General features: G+C 35.8%; 1 protein-coding gene across 1 annotated transcript; it reads right to left on the reverse strand.

Moving 5' to 3' along the window:
* Nucleotides 1-10,591: 10,591 nt before the first annotated feature.
* On the reverse strand, nt 10,592-12,408 carry LOC6048692 (zinc finger protein DPF3). Its single transcript, XM_001865536.2, has 2 exons — nt 10,976-12,408; nt 10,592-10,910 (listed from the first exon to the last, which is right to left on the reverse strand). Exon 1 carries the CDS (start codon nt 12,351-12,353, stop codon nt 11,001-11,003), a length of 1,353 nt encoding a protein of 450 aa, XP_001865571.1. The 5' UTR covers nt 12,354-12,408; the 3' UTR covers nt 10,592-10,910; nt 10,976-11,000.
* Between the last annotated feature and the right edge of the window lie 10,544 nt (nt 12,409-22,952).

Below are 22,952 nucleotides of genomic sequence, written 5' to 3' on the forward strand. Positions count from 1 at the left end.
CGATTTGGTGTCTTCGGCAAAGTTGTAGGTATGGATACGGACTACACTGGAAAAAATAATACACGGTAAAAAAATTTGGTGATTTTTTATTTAACTTTTATCACTAAAACTTGATTTACAAAAAACACTATTTTTAATTTTTTTATTTTTGATATGTTTTAGAAGACATAAAATGCCAACTTTTCAGAAATTTCCAGGTTGTGCAAAAATCACTGACCGAGTTATGAATTTTTAATCAATACTGATTTTTCAAAAATCGAAATTTTGGTCGTAAAATTTTTCAACTTCATTTTCGATGTAAAATCAAATTTGCAATCAAAAAGTACTTTACTGAAATTTTGATAAAGTGCACCGTTTTCAAGTTATAGCCATATTTAAGTGACTTTTTTGAAAATAGTCGCAGTTTTTCATTTTGTTAAATTAGTGCACATGTTTGCCCAGTTTTGAAAAAAATATTTTTGAAAAGCTGAGAAAATTCTCTATATTTTGCTTATTTGGACTTTGTTGATACGACCTTTAGTTGCTGAGATATTGCAATGCAAAGATTTAAAAACAGGAAAATTGATGTTTTTTAAGTTTCACCCAAACAACCCACCATTTTCTATCGTCAATATCTCAGCAACTAATGGTCCGATTTTCAATGTTAATATATGAAACAATTGTGAAATTTTCCGATCTTTTCGAAAAAAATATTTTTGGAATTTTCAAATCAAGACAAACATTTTAAAAGGGCGTAATATTGAATGTTTGGCCTTTGTGAAATGTTAGTCTTGATTTGAAAATTCCAAAATATTTTTTCGAAGAGATCGGAAAATTTCACAAATGTTTCATATATTAACATTGAAAATCGGACCATTAGTTGCTGAGATATTGACGATAGAAAATGGTGGGTTGTTCGGGTGAAACTTAGAAAACATCAATTTTCCTGTTTTTAAACCTTTGCATTGCAATATCTCAGCAACTAAAGGTCGTATCAACAAAGTCCAAATAAGCAAAATATAGAGAATTTTCTCAGCTTTTCAAAATATTTTTTCAAAACTGGGCAAACATGTGCACTAATTTAACAAATGAAAACTGCGACTATTTTCAAAAAGTCACTTAAATATGGCTATAACTTGAAAACGGTGCACTTTATCAAAATTTCAGTAAAGTACTTTTGATTGCAAATTTGATTTTACATCGAAAAATGAAGTTGAAAAATTTTACGACCAAAATTTCGATTTTTGAAAAATCAGTATTGATTAAAAATTCATAACTCGGTCAGTGATTTTTGCACAACCTGAAATTTCTGAAAAGTTGGCATTTTATGCCTTCTAAAACATATCAAAAATAAAAAAATTAAAAATAGTGTTTTTTGTAAATCAAGTTTTAGTGATAAAAGTTAAATAAAAAATCACCAAATTTTTTTACCGTGTATTATTTTTTCCAGTGTAGTCCGTATCCATACCTACAACTTTGCCGAAGACACCAAATCGATCAAAAATTCCTTCAAAAGATACAGATTTTTGAATTTTCATACATCATTTTTGTATGGACAGCTGCCGAATTTGTATGGAAAATTATATGGACAAACTAATGATGCAAAATGGCTTCTTTGGGCATACCGAAGGCACCAAAAAAGTTTCAGTCGGATTAAAAAATACAAAAAAAATCGAATGACCGAAATCCTAGAGAACTGCTCAAATACTTTGTTGATTTCTCTGGAACGTCGCAACATTTTTGCAGCTTCCAAAAATATTTCATGGTTTTAGAGAGATCGACGAAACAAACAGCGTAACGCCACCGCACAAAAAGAGGTTGTTCTGTACCCATCTCAGATGAAATGCAAATATTGAGTCCGGAAAAAGATTATGTTGGTGTAATTTTTGATTTCCATTACCGGTTTATAAAAATTTTCACGTTTAGACCACTTTTCAAAAAAAAAAAACAGTTTTAGTAAATGATTTTTGTATTTGTTTAGGAGAGACATAGCATCCTGCATTTTTCGTCAGTCTATTTTAGGCTATTTCCTCAAAAGTTTTGAACGAAAAAAATCGCGACATCGCCTTGAAATTTAAGTTTTAGACTTAAAAATCAAAAAATCTCATAGATGTGGCGTGTATTTTAGTTTCAGTGTATTTTTTTCAGAAAGCCCGTCCAATTTCCTACAAGTTTGTCTTTGACCACTTTTTGATACGATGCAACGGCTTCGATTTACAGTAATTTTTAAATTACAAAATACAAAAATATTTAAATACCTTACGCCCTTCTCAAATGATATTTTCGGGTACTATTGGCCCCATATACACCCTATCACAGCGTGGGTCACCCTAATGACCAAAGAAAAAATACCGTTCTGATTATTTTGACCAAGGGACCACTAGAAAAATGTTGAACCCGAATTCAGTTCACGGATGGATTTTTTTAATCTCTTAACGATATCACAGCAACTATTGGACTGAATTTCAGTCAGTCAAAAAATTAAACTTTTCAGTAATTTTCGGATCTTTCGAGAAAAAATATTTAAAAGTTTTTAGAATCAACTCTAACATTTAAATAGTTCCAAACGCCTTAAGTCAGAGATGAGCTATTCTCTACGAATTTTTATTTTTTTGTATTTTTTATGGCCAGTGAAACTATGTTGTGTCATTTGTTCACCCATAAAAGTCCCCATACAATTTTGACAGCTTTTCATACAAAAATTGTACGAAAATATTCTAAAAAATTTAACTCTTGAATGAATTTTCTGATCATTTTGGTGTTGTAGGTATCGTTGAGGAATATTCATAAAAATAGGCACACGGAAAAAAAATGATTTTTTATTGACTTTTTTATACAAAAATTCAATTTCTCAAAGTAATTTTAATGATTTTCTAGAATTTTTATATGTTTTAGGGAACAAAAATCCACAGGTTTTAAGCCATAGAGAAGTTTGGTCAAAAACTTTGCCGCCGAGTTAGAAATTTTTGAAAAAAAGTGATATTTGAAAAAAATCGAAATGTATTAAAATGTAAATTATTAAACTACTACCATGAAAAACTACTTCCGTATTTTTTAAAGTTGAGAAAATTTGCTATAAAATTATCTAAGAGACATTGAAAAATTTGACCTCTGGTTTATGAGATACAGCTATAGGGTCAAACATTCAATATTACGCCCTCTTGAAATTTTAATATTGATTAGAAAACGAAATTCAGATTAATGTTTTCATAAAGATCGGAAAATTTCACGATTGTTTCATATTTCAACAATGAACCATTCAATAGTTCAATCTTCTAGACGAAATTTTAGGAAATTTTCTGAACTTTTCGAAAATAAATATTTTCAGAAATGGACACTTTTTTATTCTAAAAAACCGGAAGTTTTCGATCGAAATTTAAAATTGAATAACTCTATTTAGAAAACGGTGCAGCAAATAATTGAAAGTATTTTCCGATTGCAATTTTAATGTTACCTATAAAATAAGATCAAAAAAATTTAAGTACATGATTTTTTTTTACAAAAATCACTATTTCAAAAACAATAAGTAGTCGGCAGAATTTTGATCTATATTTCTGAATGGCTTGGAAGATGTGGGGTTTTGTCCCCTAAAACAAAAAAAAATCAAAAATAAAAAAATACGGAATTGGGAAATTAAAAAAAAAAATGCAAACCCCGATTTCGGTTTATACTCTTCTGAAATGGAATTGCCGACTTAAGTGACGATTATTATTGATTTTTTTATCAGTTAGTTATATTTCAGCAAATATTGGACCAATTTTCAGTGTTAAAAATTACACTTTTGAGAAATTTTCTGATCTTTCGAGTGAAAATATTTACTAGTTATTCAAGTAACTAACGCACAAGTCTCTTTTAAGTTAAGAATTATAGGTAATAACTCTAACTGACATAAAAAATCAAAATTTTATTTCACAATTTTAAAAAGCTTTGCGTTTAAGTGCAAAAAAGAAGAATAAACTTAAGATGATTTTGAAAGAATCTGTAATTTCGTTAAACTTTTCAAAACTCTGGATCTGGAATCGAATTGTTTTTTAAAATCAGTTCGTGGATTAATAACTTTGTTACAAAAATCCATGTATGAATTTTGATTATATTTATATAACGCGTCTTACCCGGATTATTTTAGGAACAGAATTCTCGGGTTTTTTCAATATTAGAATTCCCAAATACCAGGATATTTTATTTTTTCTGTCCCGGTTTTCTCAAAATTGAAAATGCGTAATAAAATTACGCATAGAGATTTGATCGCGAAAAACGAGGAATAGTTGCATACATATTAATCGATAGGAATTTTTATAACATTACAATTATTATTATCGTGCAATTATTTTCAATGGAATTTTTTAGTTTGTTGTGCAATTAGTTTGATTCATTTCATATAAATGTTTTAAAATAAGATCATTTTCTTGTTGGATTGGACTTTTATGTATGTTTTATTTATTAAATTTTAAAACCTTTTAAAAATTATGTTGGAAATACAGGCTTCATCATTTTATAATGAAAGTGCTAATTCGTTTCTGATGAAAAAATCTAGTTCGGAAACAATGTATTTAAGTTAATTTTCTACTGAAGGCTTTTCACCTATTCGTATATAGAAACGACGAACGAGATAATTGAATTAGTTACAAAAAAAACCAAATCGCAAATAACTAGCACCAGTCCCAGCTCTCATCATCAACTTCTCACCAAGTCAATCACGTTCGATTCGGAGATGTGGTTTGGCTTTTCCAGGAAGTTTCTTCATCCGTTCTGTGGTTTTTTGCAAATGCAGACTATTTTTCTGAGGCTGCTAGTGGACTTGAAGAAGACAGTCTTGCACTTTGTTAACTAGAGCCCATTTCATTCTTTCATCTAGTGAGTTTTTTTTTGCGGTTAAATTCAATTCGCATTAAAATTTTCATCCTGGCAGAAATTTCCAAGCACAATTGATAAGATCACTTGCGTCCTTGAGCTGATAGAAAATCCGCGGTCCAACTTTGATTGACTCAACAGAGCGGCATGGAGGGAAAGAAAAAGTCCCGCTTTTGCTTTCATCTCACCGCCGACTTCTTAGCCTAATGAAAGTCAACATCATTCGATTTATTCAAAGCGAGGCGAGGAAAAAACAACAAATCTTTCCATCTCCGGCAAAACTGAAGAGGACTCTTCCACTTCGAAACGAAAAATACGGGGCCGGGCACTGATTGCCGTTCCGATCTGAAACAGATATCCTCTCTTTCTCATCGTTCCCCAAGAAATCGCTTTTCCGAGGCACACACAACACTTCAAACAGCTTCTGGTGGGCCTCAAAAAGTGCCAACAAGCGGAAATATCATTTCCTTCCTCGAGTCGAGAAGGGAAATTGGATCTAATTGATACGAGAAATGATCAAAGCCCTCGTCGTCGTTGGCAGCAACTATGGGAGGGATCAGGGCAGGGACTGCTGGAGGTCGGTTGGAGGTTCCATTTCTGGTTCCGGAATCCTGCCGATTCTTATTTCTTGAGGATGGCCCGGGAAGAAGTTGTTTCAACTTTATTCAAAAGTTTTTATCTTGAATAAGATGAAGGTAGCTTTTTTAAAACAAACTTACATTTTTTTCATGAATTTTATATTTTTCTATACTGGAATCAGGTAGTCCTTTTTATTTGCCTTCATTTAAAATTTACACTTTTTTGCAACGCAAATTTTGCTCGGGTCCCCCAAACTTTGCCAGCTTTCAGGCTTTCAAGAAAGCTGATGATGATCGAACGAACGATGGGCTGCATTACATCACGGCCATTCAATCATCACCACCCATCATCCCAGAATAAGGAGCAGAAGCTCCTTCTTTGGGAATGGTACCGGCAGTCACACACACACACAAACCGCACGACCACATCCTTCCCTCCGATAATGGGCTTACTATCATCGACACCACCACCTCCGGCAAAAACAGCACCAACAACAACAGCAACATGGATAAATAGCATCGTGTGGTGAGGGAGCAGAATTCGATTCGATTTGATAGAGTTTGGGAGCAGAAGTAAAAAAATGGCAGTTACGTGATGGGGAGAAGAAAAAAATACCTAAAAACTAATCAAACTATGAGCAATATACCCTTTTTTGACATACTAGCATTAAATTTAGCACACCGACGAGCAGACGTAAGTTTCTTACGAAACCCTTTAAACAATTACACTGACCTAAATTGAGCCCAAAAAGTCCCGTCTTCTTGGGCTGCAGGGCAAAAGTTAACGTTGTAAAAAATTTGTTATAAAAAAACTGCGATTAGCCAAAAAGGTTATACCGTAGGCTTATAGTCCTAATCCTAATCTAATCTAACCCTAGCGCAGCCAGTCTTTCGAGGGCATCCTGGAAAATGCCTTAGGTTGATTAACGCCTAGCATCCTCTTGTCATTATTAACAATTGCAGTGCCCAATGCAATAAATTGCTTTGAAACATCACAAACGTTAAAGCGGCCAGGCCAACTGCGTAAAGTTTATCGCAAAGATGATTCTTTGAATTGGATTGAGTTTGAACACGAATGTTCAAACAACAACACATTTCTGAATCGACAGGGGGAGGAAGAAACGTGGGGATCCCCCCGCTCACGTTCCTGTTTGTAGGAGCAATAAATCGTTGGGAGCCACCAGCTAAGAAGTTTTGGTGCTCCGGGACCCTCGAGGATGGGACACTGTATTTCCACAAATGCCTTGGACACTATTTGCCGTGGTTATAGCGCCACAACTCGCTCACTGTTGGTGACAGAAAGAACATTAATAAAACTCTTATAAACACAAGATTTCAATTGATGGGATGACAAGATCATCTCACAAAGACCCAGTGCATATTAAATATGAAATGGTTTATTTTGATTAGAATACATTATCGGATTGATCTCACCAAATTAAACCAGCCCTCTGAGAAATGTAACGCCTCGATCAGTCTGATGGCTGATTAAAAAAAGGCTGATGTAATGTCGATCAGGGCGTTAAATTTCTCAGTGGAAGCTGCCGCATCTCAAAAAATTAATCACGAAAAAACAGGACTGCGCGTCCCAAGAAGCACTGCACTTTTTTCGGTTATACCGTAGGCTTATAGTCCATGAAATTACTTATCTTTTGACCTGTAGGAGTATGGGTGTTGGAAGCTGTTCCAAAAGATATTAAAGTTAAAAAAAATCAGTATCTTGCAAAAGCTATGAGAAAAAATCAAACCAATCTTAAATGTATGTGGCACATTTTTAAGGACTTTAAAAGACTTTTTGAATGCATCTACAAGTGTGGGAATTGATCAAATTTTACGCAAATGGGAGCAATTTTATGATTTTTCATGTTATTTGGACCTCAAATTTCAATGCCCGTTTTACCCCACTTCCTTTTGTCGCAGAGGGCTCATATTTGGCATGAGATCATCTCATGTATAGACAAACAAACGCTGAAAATTTCATCCAAATCGGAGCACCTCGATACGACCTGTTTACACACTGGTGAAAAACTCGCTCTTAAGTGTACTGATTTCAAAATGTAACCATGCCTGTCTGAAAAATTCCAGATTTTAGATTTTTTTTTAAATAGTGTCCATGACTGAAACTTATGGTCCGATTTTCAATGTTAAAACTTGAAATGAACTTGAACTTGTTCGATATTTTTGAAAAAAAAAATATTTTTTATCAAGACAGACATTTCAAAAGGGCCAAACGTTCAATATTATTTTTTTTGAAAATATTGTGTTTGAAAAGATAGGAAAATTTCACGAATGTTTAATTTTTTTTTTCAACATTGAAAATAGGACCATAAGTTGCTGAGATACACAAAAACAACTGTATAAATTTGGATGGTGTTATTTTGGAAGGTTGAATATTAACTCTTTTATGATGTAATTTTACCACATTTTAGACTGAAAATGTGACATTACATCAGAAAAGTGGTAAAATTACACATTTTCAGAGGTAAAATTACACCTTTTATCTGACATAAAAGATGTATCCCCTTCCCAGATGTAATATTACCATGAATTTTTTTTTCTGTGTATCGACATCACAAATTGAAGGTTTTTTTTAATTGAATACACAGAAAAAAAATCATACTTATATTACATCTGGGAAAGCGTAAATCTTTTATGTCAGAAAAAATGTGAATTTCACCTCTGAAAATGTGTAAATTTACCACTATTCTCGGTTCGGTCGGTTTATCATTCTTAATTAAGGTAAAATTACATTATAAAAGATGTAATATTCAACCTTCTAAAATTGCACCTTCCAAATTTACACCAATTTTTGCTCTGTATATTCTGGAGTTTTTATAAACCAAATTTCCAGTTTTTGCTTTTTGGGTGTTTTTGAAACAGCCTTGAGTCAGGTGTATTAAAAAACACCCAACAAGCAAAAACTGAAAATTTGGTTTATTTGACCTTTTCAAAAAAAAATAAAAAAAACTCCAGATATATCTTACGTTTTTTTTTATATTCTAAGTGGTATGGCTCTTCATCTTCGTTGTACTTTTCGTTTTATTATTAAAGGGTTACATACATGTCGAAAATCACAAAATTTCATATTACAGAAAATTTATTGAAACCATTAAAAAGATGATTTTCAATCACTTCTTAAACATTCATGAAGATATTCCATGATTAAACTGAGTTAGGGACGATTTTAGGCTCAACATTTTGCCGTGCGCAAAGCGGACTGTCAAACTTTCTAAGTGTTTTTCTCGAAATTGGCTGAAATTTGGGGTAAAGACTCCCAAGACATATCTGGAGTTTTTTTGAAAAGGTCCAATAAACCAAATTTTCATTTTTTGCTTTTAGGGTGTTTTTGAACACCCCTAACTCAAGGCGGTTCTAAAAACACCCAAAAAGAAAAAAATAAAATTTGGTTTATAGGACCTTTTCAAAAAAAAAAAAGCTCTAGATATCTCGTTTGCATGACGAAGGCCGATTTTTTAATTTAACTTTTTAAAAAATACAAAAATCAAAAACTGACGATTTTTTATATGAAAAACAGAAAAATATTTTTATCTTTTTTTAAAATAAGTTTTTTGAAAATCGGACTTCGTCATGCACACAGAACTGGTTTAACGAGTCTTCACCGAAATATATATATTGCTGAGATATTGCCATGCAAAAGTTAAAAAAAACAGGAAAATTTATGTTTTCTAAGGCTCACACAAACAACCCACCATTTTGTAATGTCGATTTCTCAGCAACTAATGGTCCGATTTACAATGTTAAAATATGAAACATACGTGAAATTTTCCGATCTTTTTGAAAACAATATTTTCAAAAAGTTTAAATCAAGACTAACATTTCAAAAGGGCGTAATATTTAATGTTTGGCCCGTTTGAAATGTTAGTCTTGATTTAAAATTTCTGGAAATAGTCGGATTAAAAACTACAAAAATTAAAATTGAAGAAAAAGGCCGATTCCGGAGAGAATTGCTCACAGGTTAAATTAGTGAAATGAACCTTAAATGATTTTTTACGCATTTTGGTATATTCCCGACTTTTTTTGAGACTTTCTCAATTTTCCGATTTTAGTGGCCACCCTGCATTTATTTTTGATTATCAGCATCAGGAATCTGGAAATATGTTAAAATTTAATGGTTAAATGCTAACTTCTAATTATTCGTCAGGGGCTTTCAATGTTTGGAAAGTTTGATTTAATGGAAGCGGTTGGTTTGAAGATTGTGTTTTTTTTGTTTAAAAATAGACCAACACCACGTCCTAATTATTTTCTCAAATAAAGTAAATTTGGTTTTTCAACGCTTTTTAAGTATTCCAAACGTTCTATAGAACAAAACCCTGAAAGCTGCTTGGATTGACATGGCCAACAACTTTCCAGGCGGAAAAAACTTAATCCTGAAAAAAATTCTGAAACATCATAATTGTGAACCATCCTACTATGGGAGCGTTCTTTTATTACGTAACGCAGTAGGGGGGAGGGGGGGTCGGAGGCCGTGTTACGCTCCATACAAAATTTTTAAAATTTGTATGGAAATTTTGTTACGAGGGGGAGGGAGGGGGTCTAAAAGTCCGATTTTTCGCGTTACGTAATAAAAGAACGCTCCCATTATAGCAAACCGCTCCTCCCCATTAAGAATTTTAGCTCGAGCCTCGAGTTGATCTGGCTTGAGATCGAGCCTAAAGCGAGTCGAGGCTTTAGTTGAAATTCTCAGAGTTTTGCCAATTGAAAAAAAAAACTTTTTCAATGACACAAAAGCTTCATACAAACTTGACTTGAACGCTGATTTGACAACTTCCTGAGAACCAGCATGTTGTGCCAGTGATTAGAATACGCTAATTACGCTTGTCTGTTAGGCTCCCGAATACCCTGAGAGATTATTTTCAAACCCAACTGAGATATAGGTTAAGAACTCTTAATTGCACTCAAAGAGCTTTTAAGAAGTTCTTCTTGAGAGCTTAAGAGAACTTTTACATGAAAATATAGCTAAAATCGGGTTTTCCAATGAACCAATGTTTTCTACACATTATTCAAGCCAAAAACAAGAGATTTTTACCTAGCAACAAGCATAACATGCTTTAAACGAAAATGCCATCTAGAACAAGCTGAGTGCAGTTAAAAAGAGCTCATAGTGCCGATGCATGTCTGCTGAGAAGGACTATGTGATATTACAATTCATAAATCGTTACACCTTTTCTAATTCCGGCAAACAAGTTTCGAGTAGTGCGTGCCCTTTAGGGTGGGCCTTTTATTTACATTTGCCACTGGATTTTTACATTAGTATTTATTTCTTGTTTAATATATATATTTAGTGTTTTTTTGCGTGTAATACATTGTCACGAGATCAATAAATGTTACATTGAAATACAGTACAGCATCACACACAGTATCAATCAGATTTTTAAAAAGTCATGCGTTAAGTGTTGTGTCATATCATATCTTACTCATTGGGGAGCAGCGCGCGGAAACGACCACTACTATCTGGCTAGCTGTCAAGCGAATTGGGAGATTCTGTAACAAAAGTGAAGATTATTAGTTGGTTGGCTCTTTTAACCGAGAAATCATCAAGTAACTACCTTATGTTGGGTATTGCATGCGGAATTACTTCCGGTGGAACTCGGCCGTGCACAGAGCGCAGCTCCAGGAACCTTCCGGCGGAGAAATGAGCGGCGGCGACAGACAGTACATGTGATAGCCGCGGTCACAGTCGTCGCAGAACAGCAGCTGGTCGTCGTTGTCCGAGGTTCCGCACATGGTGCAGTACTTGCACTCGATGCACTGCCAGCGGTACTTGCGCACCGAGATGATCATGTTGGCCGTGAACTGAAGACAGGTCGGGTGTCCCGAGCGGCCACAGTCCGAGCAGGAGACCAGCTCTTCGGCTTCGAATGTTTTCTTGTTTTCGCGAGCGTCTCCCAGGCAAAAGTCACAGTACGGAGACGGGACGGCGCGTCCCTTTTCCGGAGGAGGACCTGCGGTAGCGGGAGCAGTAGCGTTGGAAGCGGATCCGGCAGCGGAAGGAGCATGCATGTGAGCGGAAGCCGATGGTCCGGGCTTGACCGGGTTCGGTCTCTCCTCGGGTTCTTCGAAGGGCTTGTGCTCCGGGACCAGCACCGGCATCGGAGGCTCTTCTGGCGGAACGGTCAACGGAGACGATGGGATTGCTGCTGGTGGAGCTGGAACGTGCTGTGGAGGAGGTGGCGGCGGTGGTTGTTGACGAACTTTCTTGCTTGAACTTGCCTCCGGCGCTTCCTTGGTGCTGGGACTGTCGCCAACACCTTGAGATTTCCGGCCGCGGCCTCTGCCAGAACCGCGCCCACGTTTGGGTGTATTCGGTTCGGCTACGCTAGCTTTGCCCTTGCTTGAACTCGACCCACCCTTACCACCCTTGCTACGTTTCTTCCGGCTGCTGTAACTCTCGTCAAAGTCACAATCCGAGTCCGGCAACTCGTGATCGTCGTACGTCTCCATTTCATGCATGTCCATCTCGTCGTAGTACCAATCCTGGCCCGGATCTTCCTTCATGTCTTTCCCACCCTCGGCGTCAACACTGGAAGTGGCAGAATCCAAATTCGATCCCTCAGCATCATAGCTGCTCGTTAAATGCCCAAACGGTCGGTTCGTGTACGCCGGAAAGGCCGGGTGCTGCTTCTGGAGCAGATACTGCCGCCGGGACTTGCGCCAACGGGCCGCCGGATAGCTGTAAATCTGACCAACCTTCAGCCCCGGCATCCGCTGCCTCGCCTTCATAAACAAAGCCGAGTGATACTGGGCGACTCCGGTTTGCGGGTCCAAAAACGGCATCCGCTGGCGCCGTTCAATGCACAGCCGCGTATTAAACGTTTCACTGTTCTCGATGCCCTCCTTGTACGCGGAATCGTTGATGAGCGCTTCAATTTTCGACACATTTTGCAGTTTTATCTCGCGAAACTCAACCGGACCGACGGACGCCATCGTGTTTTGTTTGCAACTACGAGACAAGGTACGAACTGTCACCCCTAGGCCCGCACAGTTGGTAGCAGAAATTTGTGTTTGCGTCGTCACGTTGGTAGCAGAAACGAGAACCAGGGCAGCAGAGAAAGGACCGAAAAAACCGAAGCAGGCGCAGACGCTGTAGCGTGACTTGCTCGTTGTTGTGCTTTGATGGTAGAATGTTGAAATTACAATACCAGAGTGCCACTGCTGGAAGCTGTGGTGTGATTCTTGTACCTAAACGGCAAGCAAACTAACCGGTTTTTTTGTTTTTAAGGAATTTTAGATTTTTTCTAACCACTTCATTGAAATTTATAGATGGATTTTAACAATGTTTTGAATACATTGCCATGACGCAATAATGATTTCGATAGTTTCTAGGTTCGTTTAAAAAATGGACTTCAAGAATATAATGCCACAATGTGATTTAAAATCAATCAAAAATTTGGGACAAGATTTGAAATTAGCTATTGCATACCGTCATCAGGGGTGACATTGGGTCTGGGGGTGAGATTGGGTCATACAAATTTCAGCAATTTAGTATGACCCAATCTCACCCCCAGACCCAATGTGACCCCTGATGATGATAACATTTAAAAAATACGGGGATAAGCATTTCTCTGATTTTTTTTTCTAATGTTTTTATGTGTACATTTTAGTATTGCTGTTCACAATATAAGTTTAAGAATATGTTTGCTTCAATTTGTGTTACGTAAACTTTTTGTCGACTTTTTAGGACGGAGTGAACAAATTTAAGATTTATTCAAGGCCAATACAGTTCATTAAGATACGCTTTTAGGTTATTTCCAAGAAAGTATGAGTATTATTTGTAAATTGACATTGAAATGAAAAAAAAATCCCTTTTGATTTTTCGGGCTGATATTGAAAGATGTGGTGACATAAACTTTGAAGAATATGTGTTACAGCCTCAACAATGTTTAATAGTGTCCCAAAGTCCTTTGTCAATTTTAATGTACGGTAAAAAAAACACAACTAAAACTCATTTCAGATCATTTTTTTATATTAATGCAGAAAATTAATTTGACAGGATAGTTTTTTTCAGATAGAACAACTGTGGTCAACTTGGAATGAGCTATCAAGTAGGACATTTTCTGACAAGAAGGGCCACGATTCATTTTTTTTAAAGTGATTTAAAATTCCGTTTTAAATTCTTTGAGGTCGCACAAAGGGTAATTGTATTCAGATAAAAAAAAGCTTTATCGCTGTGAAGAACAATATCCCAAATTTAAGCTGAATTTTAGGACTCAATTCTAGATATGAAACTACAAATCTTTTGGACACAAAGAATGTAAGACAAAACAGACAAAAAGTTTAATGCCAAAAGGTCGAATGGACAAAATGGCAAAAGTGGACAACGAATCAAATTGAAAAGGCAAAAGGTCGAACATTAATTCAATGTATTCCAATCTAATCTAATATATTCTTATCGAATATGTGGTAAACTCACGGCCAAAACTTAAATGTAGAGAATAAGACCAGGATTATAATTTATTCATTTAAGTTCTTTTTTTGCATAAATTATTATCCTGGTCTTATTCTCTACAGAATACAAGCAAAGCCAGTCCGAAGAAGCATCCTGGAAGAACTTGTGGGTAGATTACGCCGCAAGCAAAAGGTCAATCATTTCTTTAAATATTTGTTTTTAAATTTATCTAGTTTTTTAAGATTGTTTAACTCATCCTCAACATAACTCAAACCATGTTTAGAAGTTAGAATTTTTAAAAAGAATTTGTTTATTTGAAGTAATGTATATAATATGAAATACAAGAATGGATTCTTTTTAAATTTAGACAAATAAATTACAACACATTTTAAATGTTGAACTGTCGTTTGAAACAACGGTCAATGCTGGAAAATTAGAGAAAAACTCACAAAAATATTACAATCAGCTGGTTTTAAAGAATGTAAAATCTCTTACAATGTTTTTGAAGTCAATCACTTTCTCTAAGAAAGATCTGCTCAATTTTGAAAGAATAGGATAACTCAATATATTATAACCAGGTTTAGTGATTTTTCACGCACAAAATTGCAAATTTCACGGGGACCTTAATTTCAAACCATCAAATTTCACGGAAATTTCAGGGAACGTTAAAAACGTTAAAATAACTAAGAAAATCTTATATTAAAATTACAGAAACTACTTGTTAAGCTTCATTTTATATTATTTTCAATTAAACTAAAAAATATTTTCGATTCCAAGAAAGTTTCCACATAGTTCATGAATTTGATTCGTTAATATTTTGAAACGAAATGTAGGGCATATGTTATCCCATTGATTAAACGGAATTTTTATATATTTGACTTATATTGATAAAAACATATGGGCCAACTCACACAGCAGTTGCCCCGACCCCTCTTCAATTTGCGTGAAACTTTGTCCTAAGGGGTAACTTTTGTCGCTGATCACGAATCCGAGGTTCGTTTTTTGATATCTCGTGACGGAGGGGCGGTACGACCCCTTTCATTTTTGAACATGTGAAAAAGAGGTGTTTTTCAATAATTTGCAGCCTGAAACGGTGATGAGATAGAAATTTGATGTCAAAGGGACTTTTATGTAAAATTAGACGCCCGATTTAATGGCGTACTCAGAATTCCAAAAAAAGTATTTTTCATAGAAAAAAACACTAAAAAAGTTTTAAAAATTCTCCCATTTTCCGTTAATCGACTGTAAAAATTTTTGGAACATGTCATTTTATGAGAAATTTAATGTACTTTTCGAATCTACATTGACCCAGAAGGGTAATTTTTTCATTAAGAACAAAATTTTTCATTTTAAATTTCGCGTTTTTTCTAACTTTGCAGGGTTATTTTTTAGAGTGTAACAATGTTCTCCAAATTGTAGAGCAGACAATTACAAAAATTTTGATATATAGACATAAGGGGTTGGCTAAACATAACGAGTTATTGCGATTTTACGAAAAAAAGTTTTGAAAAAGTTGGTCGTCGTTGATCATGGCCGTTCGTGGTCACCGGACGACGAAACAAAGAGAAACGCAAAAAGTTACTTTTTCAAAACCTTTTTTTCGTAAAATCGCGATAACTCGTGATGTATATAAACAAACTCCCTATGTCTACCAATCAAAATTTTTGTAATTGTCTGCTCTACAACTTTGTAGAACATTGTCACACTCTAAAAAATAACCCTGCAAAGTTAGAAAAAACACGAAATTTTAAAATAAAAAATGTTGTTCTAAATGAAAAAATGACCCTTCTGGTTCAATGAAGATTCGAAAAGTATATCAAATTTCCCATAAAACGACATGTTCCAAACATTTTTACAGTCAATTAACGGAAAATGGGAGAATTTTTAAAACTTTTTTAGTGTTTTTTTCGATAAAAAATACGTTTTTTTTCGGAATTCTGAGTACGCCATCAAATCGAGCGTCTAATTTTACATAAAAGTACCTTTGACACCAAATTTCTATCTCATCTCCGTTTCATGCTGCAAATTATTGAAAAACATCTCTTTTTTCACATGTTCATAAATGGGAGGGGTCGTACCGCCCCTCCGTCACGAGATATCAAAAAACGGACCACGGATTCGTGATCAGGGACAAAAGTTACCCCATAAGACAAAGTTTCACGCAAATTGAAGAGGGGTCGGGGCAACAACCGATTTCGTGTGAGTTGTTAGAGAATTACCCATATAACATTTGTCCAGCCTTAACTCAGAACAATACATCAGAACAAAAAACAAAAAAATGTTTTTTTATTTCCACGAGAACTATCACCTCATAAAATCAAATATCATGAAAATAAAACAGGACTCAGAAAAAACTGTAATGTTCTTTAAACATGATTTTAAATATCAATAATACTATTCACTTAATCTTAAGTAAACCAATCTTGAATCTTATAAATTTCATTTGAAACTTAATTCATTTAAAAAACATTTCTTACAGCGAATGGAAATATTACTAAATAAATTTTGAATACGTTTTAACTGATTTTCTCAACATCTTATTAGTATTCAAATCATAAAATTCACTCGATTTCACGGAAATCTTAAAATTTCTTGAATTTCACGCTGTCCGTGAAATCGTGAAAATTCACTAAGCCTAATTATAACAAATTAGCACCGTCAACTGGAGCGAAACGGGACTACAGTCTTAATAGTGATGGCAGTTTTGAAGCACCTAAGAGCTTGGGAGCATCAATAATATCAAAATCTTGTGCAGTAACAAGGTTAAAACAGTTGTCCCAAATCGCCCCATGTGATCCGTTTCTGCCTCAGACTACGGTAATGGAAGTAGTTTTTTTTATTGCTCATATTTGAGAGAATGGAAAAACTTACAGAAATCTACAGGACTTACAGGACTTGTTTGTAAAAAAAATAATTTTACAACAAATATTTAAGAGCAAGTCCACGAACAGGGCATACCCCTTTATATGGGACGTCGTTTGAACCTCACCAATCTGCCTGAAATTTTCAGGGATTGTTTGTACATAAAAAAACTAGCATCTGGCCAAAATATGAGCACTCTAAGTCATCGGAAAGTGGAGCAAATCGGGACATAAAGTTTGAAAGTTCAAAAACGTTAAAAATCTAAAAAATTCTGTAGCTTAGCAAATTCAATCTGATTTCAAAGTTCAAAATGCATCTCTGAAAGAGCTTGAAAAATGCAACAAAATGCAGGGTGAAGCATCCCTATTGGTTGAATCTAAAGAGAGTTATTGGCATTTTAGTGAAAAAAGCACAATTTTCAAACTCAAACAAAAAAGTGTTCCATCCAGATATCAACTCAATTCGACCTGCAAGGGGACATCGGGAACTACCATCTGAGTAGTTTAACATTTTTAATAGATACTTTATCTTTAAGTGATTTTTAGGTTGTATTTATTTTTAATTTAATTTCTTCAATTAAAAACCCTTTAAAAAATTAAGAATCTGTCTTTTTCTGGTGACATCTAGTATCCTTCGGAGATTTTTTTTTACTTTAGTTTTTTATAGGGTTTAAATGGACGAAATTTAAAAAAAATGCATAATGTCCTACATTTGTTTTGACTAGAGTGCCATTAGAATTTTGTTGAAATTTGAAATTAAATATGTCTTTATTGATTATTCTTATAATAATTACATTTCTTTTACATGCTAAGTGGTATGGCCTAATGCTCTTCATCTTTGTTGTATTTTTCGTTTTATTATTAACTGATCACATTTATTTTATTTACTTCAAATTGTTTTACATTATTGCATTGAATCGAATACATTTGGGTAAAAAAGAAAAAAAATCACTTTAACAACTAATCCTAACTTAAAACTAAAAAAAATATATTCATTGAAATATTCAAAATCACTAGAACGAGTAAACTACGAACTGTATTTTAAGATGAATGCTCCAAGCGTTCTTACTTGTGAAAACAGGTCACTACTGCCTTCATCCGTTGATGCTGGTTGGTTTTCCTTCGGTTGCTGACTGAAACCAGGAGGTGTTGTATTCTCTGCAACTTTTTGCCGCTGATTCAACGGCAATGGCTGCAGATTTGGAACCACTCGAACACATCCCACTCCAGGTGACGCCAAAGCGGGAAAATCCACGTCCGTGAAAGTTGGTGGTGTTTTACGACGATTTGGTTGGTGCCTCGTCGTCGCTTGCTGCCGAATTTTCACAAACTCAGCTCGTTTAGGGCAGCTTCGATTCTTGGTCGAATGGTCGCCGCCGCAATTGAAGCATTTGGCTTCAATGTTCTCGTTGATTGTTGCGCAAGGTTGTGTTTTGTGCTCACCTCCGCAAGTTGCACAACGACTCTTGATGAAACAGTTCCTTCCACCATGTCCAAACTGCAAACAGTTCGAACACTGCGTCACGTCACGGTGCACTGGACGATAACGTTCTCAAGTCACGATGATGTTGAAAATTGCCCGAACTGCTTTCAGCTCAGACGGCGTTGTCGATCCTTTCTCGAGATGAACCAGGTACAGTTGATCACGATACTTGATGTCCTTGTTGTGTCTCGTCATCTTGAAGACTTCGATCACGTTCAACTTAAGAGTTTTGAGCTCTTCTTTCAGCACACTCACATCCATGTCGTACAGGCCTCGGAGGACCTGTTTCATGGGGCGTTTACCTGGATCGTCATAGCTGTAGTATTCAATCTTGGTGTTGTTCAGGAAATCCCAAACGTAGTTGTAATCCTTTCTGGTAGGTAGCAGAATTTTGAGTCCATCAGCACACAAGCGAATGGAAGCTCGTAAAGCACCAGATTTGATAAATCCGGTCAGCCACTTTCGCACCGAATCCGATGACGACGTTTTCACAAAAATGGGTGGCAACTTCTCCCGTCGTTCAAATTCTTCCTTCTCGCTCACGTCCACAGGGAGGGTAGCGAACTGGTTTCCAGACGAATTTTGAGCGTCCTTGCTCAAACTGCCTGGCTTTACAGGTAGAGCTTCGGCATTCTTTAGCTTCTTCAAATCTGCCGATCCTGCTGGTGAGGACCACCTCTTTTTCTTGTACTGAGGCATTTTTGCACTTTTTAAGCACTTTTCAGGAGCTAATATCCAGGAGTACCTCACTGATTGGTGTTCCACAAGGGAATCTAGAATTTTGTTATTTTTGCCTTCCTCACTGAGGTAAGGCTATAATCCTGCTCTGAAAATGAACTTTTTATAAAAAAGTCGTGTATACATATCGACTCAGAATCGAAAACTAAACAAATGTCTGTGTGTATGTGTGTGTGTGTGTGTGTGTATGTGACCAACAAACTAGCTCATGTTTCTCGGCACTGGCTGAACCGATTTGATCCGGACCTGTTGCATTCGACTTGGTTTAGGATCCCATAGATCCAGTTTTATACAGATTGAAGTTTCGATAAGTAGTTCAAAAGTTATGTATAAAAATGTGTTTTCACATATATCCGGATCTCACTTAAATGTATGTAAACTATGTCCGGATCCATCATCCGACCCATCGTTGGTTAGGTTATCAAAAGACCTTTCTAACGAGTCCAAAACATTGATGATCTGGCAACCCTGTCTCGAGATATGGTCACTTAAGTGATATTGATGTACTTTTTTATTCCGGATCTAAAAAATAGATGAAATTTTTGTACAATTCCATCAGCCATTGTTGGTAATAAGTGAGGAAGGCTCCAACCACATAGATGGATTAAGTTAAGTTTTTTTCAAAACAATTTGCATGAATATTGTGTGAGTTGGGTGGTGACGCGCGGTCAATTATGTGGCATTGTGTGTGAAAAGAAAAGAATTTTATTTCGTGTTTCATCCTGATTGGCTTGCTCAAGTCCTTCCTACATCATCGTTGATCGGGAGGCACGACGTCGTGTGAATTGTTGCATTAAAATAAGTTTAAGTATTACTGAAAATGACTGTAGAAAAGTCCTTCCTTTATCATCAATGTCGTCTGGGTAATCGTGATGAAAAATTACATTTATTCAGTATTTAAATACCTGTGCGCGAGTGTTTTGGTGTACTTATTAGAAAGACCTTCCCATAGCATCGTTGCTCGGAAGGCTCGCCGACGGGTTTGTTATGAAAGTCCTCCCCATAGCATCGTAGCTCGGGAGGCATCGAAAAGCCAATACCTTATCCTACTAACCCAAAAAAAAATAATCACGTGATGCTTGAAGGAGATGCTGTGGATTCAACGGTCTCAAGCGGTATCAACAAGTATATAGCGAAAAACTATGTGCTTGATGAGTCTGCAACTTCAACTATCGGACTAACATTCCTCCCTTTTGTTGAACTGCAGGCTTCTTGGGAGGGCGCCGGTATTGACTAATAAAGTCGGGGTCTTCAGGGGTTAAACAGTGAACGGATGGTTGGCTCCCACTGATCATTTTTGATTCATTGTTTAACTTCAGCTGATCTGTCAATAACGGAGTAGCAGCTCATTGGCAGTCAACCATGCTCATGCTCATGCTCATGCTCAACAATTTGCATGAATATTGTGTGGCCTAAACCAGCCTACTTGTTTTATGAATATGTAATGAACATAGCCTTACCAGTTGAAAAATAAGAATTAGAAAAATAAACTAAAATCCTGTCAGTGTCACCCAAAAAAATAAAATTATGACCACATTTTTTGGCAATTGTTGTTTAATTGATTATTAAAAGAGTTTGGTATTTCTGTACAATAGGGTGACAATAAAAAAAATCGACATTAAGGATTCCCTTTAACTCATTTCCTAAGGCACAAATAAGTAACTGTGCCAAATTTTAGCCAAATCGGTTAAGGATTAGAGGTCACTGTTGATCGTTCAAGTTTGTATTGAAAATTTGCAAAAATGTGTAAATTTAGCCGGCAGGTAGCGAAAGTCTCGCCCAAAATTGTCCAAGTGTGAGATTTCTTTGAAAATTCCTACCCAATTTCGCACAGGAATTCAAATTCCCCCCAAAGCCACATCGATGACAAGCAGTTCATAGCGAGTGTGAGAATGTTGCCGGCACATCGAAATGTGGGGTTAAGCTTTTGTCAGTGTATGAAAGCTCCGTTTCCACCCTTTTTCTCTCTGCTATCCAACAGCAGCCGCTGGATACGTTCGCGATCCATGTTTTGATTGCCCTAACTCGAAACAAATTGTGTTTTCGGTGGTGATGTATGGGTCTGTTTTTCGTTCGATTTTTTTTTTCGTCTTTTTTCACAACCGTTGTCGTTGTTAGAAGTACGTTCATGTGATTGGTAGCAAAAATGACCCAAGTGAAATTTAAATACTTTTTTTAAAACACATACGACACTGTTGCCCTCACAAATAGCAAACAAATATGAAGACACGATAATGCTCTAGGCAGACTTGGGTTCGCTCAAAAAATAAACATAAAAACGGCGAAATATGCTCAACATGATTTTGTTTTTTCTTCAAACTGCCTGCCGGTGCCACCGGTTGTTGTTGGCTGCCAAAGATGGGCAAATCCAAATCGATACTTATGCAAATCTAATTGAGATGAATTTCAACCAGACACTTTCTAAGAGGTCTTTCGCGTCGAAATGTTGACTGTCGAAATGGCTCGGGGTGGATTTTATGGGCTTTCGAAAGTAAACCAGTTTATGGCCAAATGGGGACAGTTTATCACTATTGGATGTGAAGCTCAACATTACAATTCCACACCATTAAAGCAGAAAAGATTGGTCTTTTCGTAACATTACAAACTTTTTCAAAAGGTCCCGACACAGTTTTGGCAACATACTTCACACAATTAGCAATTTAATTTTCCTCCGGGCAAGTAAACTTGTTATCTTCAGTAAAACTTAAAAGTGCATCCAACAAGGTGTCTGCTCGTTGCCATCCTGTTAATTACACAACAGTAAACTTTTGAAAGTAGTTTCGGTGGCACCTTGCAGCTCTGCACGGTGGGTTCTTAGTTCTAATTGGTTTCATAATTTTATTCTTAAAACAATCTGAAATTTAATCATTTAAGATATTTTCAAATAAAAATATTTTTTCAAATCATCCCACCGTAGAATCATTTCGAGCGCAAAATGTTAACCGAGAAAAGTTTATATTCGCCGGCGTTTTGTGCATCTTGGCCAGCTCAAACTGTTGCGTTCGAGTTGCACGTGCACCACCACCACCTGGTGAGCGAAAGCTTTAGCTCGCTCTAGGGGGGCTTCCACCGGAAGGTATGGTAATGCTTAAAGTTTTGCCGTTTTATTATTTGAAAATATGGTTCTGGCTTTTTCATGATTTGTGTAACAAAGAGATAGAAATTTGCATGGGCAAAAAATGTTACTTCGACGCCGTCGTGCTATCTTGTCGCAGCCACCAGTTTGATATTCCGAGAAAACGTAGATTTAAGTTTGACCACAAACGCGTTCTGTTTGTCTGACCATTTTTAGCACTGTCCCGAATTTTGGTTGAATTTGATTTCCAGAGTCTCGAGTTATAATCACAAATGTTTATGGTAGTCGGGCACGTACGTGTGTCAAACGCGTTCTGACCTGAAATCTCTTTGCCCTTTTCGCTCTTACATAAAATTTTAGGGTGTGTCAAAATAGCACTACAAGATTGAAACTTCTTTTATATGAAGAGTCACAACAATGCACGGAGTTCTTTCGGTTTATATTTAATTGCTCAGGATTGAAATCGAACTTTGTGACAAGATAACACTATAGCGACGACATGTAAACAAATGAAAGCAGTTTAATTGTTTTTGATATTTTCAAAAATGTGTCCATGTGGCTTGTGAATGGTCCCTTTCAAAATATAGAAATTTAAAGTTAAATTCTAGCCGAAAAATTCGTTTTATTATTGTTTAAAATAGTGATTGTCATTCCTAAAAATATTTTTTTTACTTTAAATTTCCTACAATTTCATCTAAGAAACATTGAAGATTGGGTTGCTGGTTGCTGAGATACGCGGATAATAGAAAAAGAAACAGAAAAATTGATTTTTTTTGTATGTCTCACCCAAACAACCCTCCATTTTCTAATGTCGATATTTAAGCAACTTATGGTCCGATTTTCAATGCTAGGATATGAAAATTTCATGGATTCTGTTTGAAAGCAATATCATGATTTTGTATGATTCTAGACTTACATTTCAAAAGGGCGTACTATTATTGTTTTCGAAAAGATTGGAAAATTTCACAAATGTTTCATA

This window comes from Culex quinquefasciatus, chromosome 3, assembly GCF_015732765.1.
Source record: "Culex quinquefasciatus strain JHB chromosome 3, VPISU_Cqui_1.0_pri_paternal, whole genome shotgun sequence".
In the NCBI taxonomy this organism is placed as follows: domain Eukaryota; kingdom Metazoa; phylum Arthropoda; class Insecta; order Diptera; family Culicidae; genus Culex; species Culex quinquefasciatus.